This window comes from Aulostomus chinensis, chromosome 10 (genome assembly GCF_037954235.1).
Source record: "Aulostomus chinensis isolate RoL2024-O1b breed Wild chromosome 10, RoL_Achi_v1.0, whole genome shotgun sequence".
In the NCBI taxonomy this organism is placed as follows: domain Eukaryota; kingdom Metazoa; phylum Chordata; class Actinopteri; order Syngnathiformes; family Aulostomidae; genus Aulostomus; species Aulostomus chinensis.
This window is the reverse complement of record NC_141329.1, coordinates 19,204,029-19,211,952: the sequence shown is the minus strand read 5'-3', so window position 1 is coordinate 19,211,952 and position 7,924 is coordinate 19,204,029. Positions and strand designations below refer to the sequence as shown.

At 41.1% G+C, this 7,924-nt stretch overlaps 1 protein-coding gene across 1 annotated transcript in view; it reads left to right on the top strand.

The window, feature by feature from the left end:
* Window positions 1-4,062: 4,062 nt before the first annotated feature.
* The window catches only part of capn12 (calpain 12), a 16,679-nt gene continuing 12,817 nt past the window's right edge, over window positions 4,063-7,924 (top strand). Inside the window, exons 1-3 of the mRNA XM_086216292.1 lie at window positions 4,063-4,297; window positions 4,976-5,045; window positions 7,610-7,728. Coding sequence (XP_086072418.1) covers window positions 4,103-4,297; window positions 4,976-5,045; window positions 7,610-7,728 — 384 coding nt within the window. The 5' untranslated portion in view covers window positions 4,063-4,102. The remainder of the gene's footprint in view (window positions 4,298-4,975; window positions 5,046-7,609; window positions 7,729-7,924) is intronic.

Sequence of the window (7,924 nt, the reverse complement as noted above, 5' to 3'; positions counted from 1 at the left end):
AGGGTATTTACAGTTCACCTGCACAGTGTGAACCCAAATCACTTGGCTATCACATCACCCCACCACCAACACCCTTACTCACAACTTCTGTAGCAATTTATGAATGTTCTTAGTTAAAAGTAGCTTAAAAAAAAAAACACATGTACCATTATAGGAATATGTTATTTTGTTGGCTGATGATAATCACTAATTATACCTTTAACAATGTTGATATGATGTAGTATTTAAGAAAAAATATTTTTACTGCAACACTGTGAGGATGTTTCGGGAAAAAAAAAGAAGATAAATGCGTGTGTGTGTGTGTTCAAAAAGTCTTAAAGGGCTGTTTGAAGATCAAGACTTAGTTTTAGGGTCGAGGTTAGAATTAGGTTCTGGTTAGGTTTAGGGTCAAAGTTAGGGTCAGGCAGTCAGTTTAGATGGTTAGGTTTAGGGTGAGGGCCTAGGGAATGTATTATGTCAATGAAAGTCCTCACGAATATATAAGTACAGGGATGCGTGTGTGTGTGTTTGGGTTTGTTTTTTTGGATGTGCACAACTGCTATTTTTTTTCAATACATGGCAACACTAGCATTTTCCCTCCATCTCAAGTTCATTCATGAAGCACAGATACTCAGCGCGTCATCCAGCTCTGTTCCATCCACTTGTATAGGATGTGTGTATCTCACACAAGGAGCTAACGTGAAACCAGAACCTAAAGAGGAGAGAAGAGATGAGCTAATCAAGAATCTGTCAACCCTCAGAATGCTGTTACTGTTTTCGTCTTTCATCAATACACCACCCTTGACACAAACACACTTACAGCGGCTCTGATAATCATTCACAAAAATATTTAGGTCAGTCAGATTCTTTTTTCTTACAAACTCACCCCAGCAATGAGCAAAAATGCTGGAAAACTGGATCTGACCATGTGCCCCTGGCTAGCCAACCCCTTCTTATGAACACACACACACACACACACACACACACACACACACACACACACACACACACACACACACACACACACACACACACAGGTGTGGCCTGGATAGCATGCATAGTAAGGTTAGAAGGTGGTAGTTTAGTCCTGTGACAGGTGAAAATCTTTCATGTGTTTGTTCCCCTGCAGGCCTGAGGGTGATTGAACGGGCAGGGACGTCTCTACATGCACTCGTGATACAACTCTTTATGTTTCACAGGCTTTGTCCGTGTTCCTTGTCTTTTTCATTTCACTGCACACTTGCATCACTATTGAACGATCTTTAGTTACTTCAATGTTGGCAGCTGCATAAAATACAAAAATTTGACTCAAGTAAAGACATGGTCTTTTTTCCACCTACAGAGACACTACTGACTGTACAAATATCAGTAATAAACCCATGTGAAAAAGAAGACCTTTTAAACATGATGGCATGATGAAATATCACTGATAAAAACACCATTACTGTATTAAAGATCTTACTGGAGTGAAAGTATTATTGGCAGCATGTATTAAAAATTGCAAGCACAATAGATATATTGGTTCACATTACATTGTACACAATATTTAATGTAGCTGATAGAGAAGCAATTATTTTTATGTTCTGTTTGGTAAAGAATAACGTTTCATACTTAGTTTTCAAATGAGTGTTTAAAAAATGTAATGTAGAATGAACGAAAACAAGTGCAATACAAGTAAAAATTGCACTTAAGTACAATGCTTGAGTAAAGGCGAGCATTTACTCCACCGATGATTTATAAATAAAAGAAATAACATTTTAGCACGCTGTAGGTCATAGAAGTTAAAGGAAACATAATGAAGTTTATTTGAACAACCACTGCAGGAAACAACTGCAAAAGAATATCAAAAGTATCGAACCTACAACTGCAAGTAACTGGAAAGAAAATGAAGATAATTTATTCAGGATTGAGATTTTAAAACGTTCAGCTATTTCTAAATACAAAAAAAACAGGACAACATTCCGGTCATCTCTCCTCAGTGCACTGCTGTGAGTGATGCAGCAGAAAACAGGCCAGGACAAAGCTGGTTAACCAGCGGGGAGAGCTAGAGGGGCCCGGGGGACCCTGGTGCCAGGGTCGTGGGATCAGAGCAGGTCATGGAGGTGTGGGAGTGTCTGCTCAGCCCTCTGACCTTTGTCACTGAGGCTTCCTATAATCCTGGCCTCACAGTCCATACGGACACAATGGAGAGTCTATGAATGAGTTAAATGGTGACCATTAGATGGATCCGTGTCGCTATTCTCCTTGTTTGTTTAGTCCCGGTCAGTCCCACGTTTGTAGTGTAATCAAGCGTGTGATGGAAAGACGCCTGGAGAAACCTGGAGTGAGCGCAGCAGGACAACGTCTTATTGGAGATGGACATCCACCGAAACCCAATGAATGGGGGGGGAGGACACAAGCAGTAATTGGATGTCCACTTCAGATGAAGTAAAGAGCATAAGTGGTGGACACAGGAAGCCACAGCAGCCCCTTCCTCAACTGTTCAGAACCGCACATCCTGGTGATTCATTTGATTTGGCATACAGTGTTCTAGAAGTTGGATAAATACCGGACAATATTGTAAAAGAAGACTTTTAGACGTGTGACAAAATTTCAAAGTCACAATACATTCCTTGTGATAAGATAGGGATTCAGTTCTTTTTATCAAGACAGTATTTTTTACTAAAGCAGCTCTTACACACTGATTCCCCTAGATTAGTTTTGATGCATAACTTTGACAGGTCTTTTATTATTTGTGTGTTTTCAAGATACGGCTATGCACTTTGTCATATATCGTTTCGTCTCGGATCAAATTCTGTGAAAAAAAATTAAAAACTAAAGATTAAAAAAGAGTAAATTCCTGCTTTTTCGAGAGTGTTTACTTCTGTAGTTAAAGAAATATTCTGACGCATCGTAGATGTTGTAATTATACATTATCATAATACAGCAGAGAACTGCTGTTTCAGAATATTATTATCATCATGGGCAAAATTGATTTTATGAGACATTACACAGTGACACCCAGCCCCTTGTAAAGTATTCTGCTGGAAAAATATGGAAAGTATTTCGAAATGTCTCCATTTATCATGATATTTTTTAGTCTTAAGAAATAAATGTACTCTAACACAACAATGAGACAAGTTCAAAGAGTCGTATTTCATCTTTTTCCACAAATCCTAATTCTCCTTTTGTTTTAGTAATAGGTAAGGGTCTTATAAAAGATTACTTATAAAACAACAGAGACAATTAAAAGTTTGTATCAATTAAAGACAATCCCTCCTCAAATACATCCTTCCTGTTTGTTACATTTCATTCTCACGTCATCAACTCAAGAAGTATAAGGACTAAGGTTTTAAATTCATGGCTTTATTTGTCACCATCTTCTTGATCAGACTACAGACAGATACAGTAACACCACCAGTAAAGAGCATTTGCAGGTGGAGTAGACTGCCACCTAGTGTCAGGATGAGATGATTGACTGATGTGACGTTAAGAGGCCAACCCTCCTCTCCAGTTCGATGAATACGTCTGGTAATACGGCTGATGAATGAATACCACTTCGAGTTCATTTGCAGACTGTTAAAACGTGGACTTGTTCCTGTTTTTACTGTCACACGTGGACAAAAATAAACAAATAATTCGTCATTTTTCAAAACATTTCAACGGGTTTGTTCATACTTCACGTTGGTAAAAAATTAGTCTAAAATTAGATGTGGTAGATGCCAGCAAAATAAATAGAAAAGATGGAGGATACACACCCAAAAACTTATTGTAACTAACTAACTGACTAACTTGTTTTATGGCCCATGCTTCTTTTTTTCTTTTTTTTTTTTTTGTAATGATGGTGTTTTACTCACCACCAAAGAGTTTGACCCCATTTGTTTTGTTGTCCTCTCAGGGACACACTAATAATGGACTATAAATAATGGAACTCTAAGAGAACGTTGGCACCGTGTCATTACTCCGACTCCAGCTCTCCTCAGCCCCCGGCGGTCTGCATACCTTTCCGGGCTGGGCAGAGCCGGGGAGGCGCTCTGGAGGTCCAGGCTGGATCAGCTGTGTGCGCCTCTACTGTATATAAGCGCCAACCGCTCGCACATTTTACATCTCAGATGAGGACATTGACCGTAAACACATTGACAGCATGGACAAACGGGTACCTTTAGGTTCTTTTGAGAACCCGATCAAGTTTCGGGACCAGGACTTTAAGAATCTCCTGGAAAAGTGCCTGAAGTCCGGTCAGCTGTTTTCTGATCCGACCTTCCCAGCTGATCAGAAATCCATCGGAATGCCAGAAGACCCCGATCCTAAGAAGGCAGTCAAGTGGCAGAGACCCAAGGTAGACCGGTGCACCCAGTATGACCACTGCAATGTTCAATCTGTGTTCAATGTTCAGTGTGTGTGTGTGTGTGTGTGTGTGTGTGTGTGTGTGTGTGTGTGTGTGTGTGTGTGTGTGTGATAGAGGAAGAGTGAGAGAGAGAGAGACCCTTCAGTTGCTTGTAATATTTAAGTTTTTTTAAATACAAATGTAAAAAATCGATTTTAAATCACCTGGAATATGTTTGTACAGGTAAAAGAACTCTCCTACAGTCTGCCTGATGCATATTTGTAGCCATCTCTTCCTCTATAAGTTGATGTCCAAACATGTGAAATGAAAGAACCTCTGTCCTCAGGATTGAAATATCTGATTCATTCAGGTGTGGCTCAGGGAGAAACTACTTATTAACCTGGAGCACTTCCGTGGAGAGAAAATAAAAACTGAATATAAGAATCTTTAAGCCGGAAGAGAGGCATTCTTATATGTGCTTGTTGGATGATTGACAAAATGTCTCAGCCTTCAAAGAGAAATGGGAGGATATTGGATGGTTTGGGAAATATGGAACATGTGGAAACAGTATATTTCCACCAATCCTCCAGTGACAACAACATTCTCCATGCGTCTGGTTCTGATAATGACACAATAGTTTCATCTTATTGCATCTTAAGCTCTGACCTCTTCTCACGCTCCTCTCTGAAGGAAATCAGTGAAAATGCTGTGTTTGTGGAGGGCACGACTGGCACCACTGATATCTGCCAAGGCCAACTGGGTGAGTACTTCCTGGTCTTCTCTCTTTTTCCAGTGCCTGAATGGTCAAACTGGCTCATCCATCCATCCATTTTCTAATGCTTATCCTGTTAAGGGTCACGGGGTGGGGGCTGGAGCCTATCCCAGCAGCCTTCAGGGGTTCACCCTGGACAGGTCACCAGTCCATCACAGGGCCAACACATAGAGACAGACAACCATTCACCCTCACAGTCACACCTACAGTCAATTTAGAGTATCAGTCAGCCTCGTCCCCTCTTGATGTCTTTGGACTGTGGGAGGAAGCTGGAGTACCAGAGAGAACCCACACAGGAACAGGGAGAACATGCAGACTCCACACAGAAAGATCCTGTGCTCCATCTGGGCCTCAAACCTGGAACCCTCTTGCTGTGAAGCAACAGCGGTAACCACTGCACCACCATGGCGTCCCAAACTGGATCACATATGCTTAATGGTTGATCACCTTGGAAGTTCCAGTCCAGTTCATTATGTCCTTATTGTTTAATATGAGTTTGATCACTTCGGAGGTTGTTGTGTGCACATTACAGCAAAGGAGAAAGCCGGGAGGATCAGTTTATGTGAGTCTTTCCTGCACTCTGGTCCAAAAAAAAAAAAGCTGAATCCTCATTCATGGCATGTTTTATAAGCACAAACGTGTTCTTACTCAACAGAAGGCTTTTTTTTTTTTTTTTTAGCCCTAAATGTAGTCTCACAGACAAAAGCAAACCTGTTGGCTCTGTAACTCCTTGCTCATGTAACTTTGCATACAGACTTTCAAAGAGTGTGTCTGAGGAACGTAACTGAGAAGGGATAAGTTCGCGTTACTGAACGTCCGCTTACCTCGTCTCCAAGTCAACAGGATTCTTGTTTTCAGCTGAGTACCTGAAATAAAGTCTGGGGTTCGCACTAGATATATATGTTGTAATATTTGTTCTATAGCATCAGGGAAATATTACAACTGTGGATTTTGAAGCATTAATGTGACTTAAGAATGGCTGTTGCTAAAAAGTGGCAAAGCGGTTGTCTCAGACAATAAAGGTCATCTCGCAGAAAACAAGAAAGAAGCGGAATTCTAATTGCGGTGATGCTGAATTAATTTGCACATTAAGTAGATTGTTCATAGCTTTGTACTTGGAATGAATTTGCGCCCCGAAAAAACAAAAGCTGTTCATTTGTTTAAATTTTCATTATGAACAAAACCTGTAAGTATGATAAATTTTGTTTGTCACAGGGCTTATTTACGGGAGCGATCTAAAATCAATCCCTTAAGCTTCTGGTTGAGGGAAACGTTCCAGGTCAGCCTCCAAAAATACATCATCCCTCCAGACTTCAATGGCTTTGCTTCCCATCTTTAAGACTAAATGGAGGTTGAAAAATCTTACAGTCTGCAAGAATAAATGACTTGAATGAAGCCCATTGTCTTTTTTTATACAATTTTTTTATTGGTTTGCATTTGGAAAAAAAATTATCGAATACATAAATATGTCCTTCACATAGAAAGGGAGAGACAGAAACAAAACAGTTGTGCTGGTGAGGTAAGAAACACGGCGAGAGTTTATTCGAGAACTTCCCAATTTCAGTGTTTTCTTTAGTCTGCATCTGTTTCCGATTTGTGGTGAGTTGAAAAAAAAGTTTTTCATCCTTTGAGATTTCAGCGTCAATGATTTGTGTCATTAGCCGTGTCAGAATGACACGTCAATACCGCCTCCTCCACTTTGTTTCTTTCTTTCTTTCTTTCTTTCTTTCTTTCTTTCTTTCTTTCTTTCTTTCTTTTAATTATTCACTCAAACTCCAGGAAGTGTTTACAAATCTCTTCAACATCCAGAGAAAAACAACATGCACCAGATGTTTGCAGCTGGAAAGGAATGTGGTTTATTACATTTTTTGTGAGAGCTTCTTGTAAAACGCTGACAAAAACATTATTCATGAGTGACTGAAATAATTATATTAAAATCTATTTGAAGTGGGACACGGTGGTCCGATGGTAGTGCTGTCGCCTCACAGCCAGAAGTTTGTGGCTTCGATTCCCACAGAGGACACTGTGTGGCGTGTACCGTCCTCCATGTCACCAGTGCCTACCCCTTGGGTGGGGTTGGCAAAAGGGCCTATCTGTGTGGAGTTTGCATGTTCTCCCCGTGTCGCCAGAGGTGTCCTATACAGGAACCCTCTCACAAAAACATGCAACAATCCCGTCACTCTAGCACCTCCTCTGGTCAATCAGAGCGCCTGATTGGAGGGGAAAAGAGTTGTTGGGAATAATGTGATCCTCCCATACGCTGCGTCCTACTGGTGAAAGTACCCCTGTCTCGTGACAAGAAGCGATCTGCTAACAGGCCATGAATAGGAGGACGCATGAGTCCAGTTCTGGGCTCTCCCCAAGTTGACAGAGACAGGTAGTGCCTGTAAGCACAGGTGGTGCTCAGGATTTGTAGGTGTCGATGTTGTTGATGTTTGAAAAAATGGGTTACAAAAATCAAGGATACAAAAAAAACAACAATAATTTGAAGAGGATTCACCAATGACAGGCTTTTGCTTGATATCAGCTCCATGTGTCTCTGATGTGGTCAGGAAACTGCTGGCTGCTGGCGGCCCTGTCCTGTCTCACCACGCACCCGAAGCTCTTCGATAAGGTGGTGCCACCGGACCAAAGCCTGTCCAAGTCTTACGCCGGTATCTTCCATTTCAGGGTGAGTGCAGAGAGATGAGATTTTACACCACAGTGTCCCTGACATCCTCTGTCATTTTGCTAATGAGAGACAGTTAATTACGTTGCCAGCCCCAGCTGAGACTCACACCTTGTTTGGCACTAACCAACACAAAATTACACATGCAAGCATAAGCAGAAATATCTTCCCACATGTGCCCCTGCTTGAGTGTAGGCTC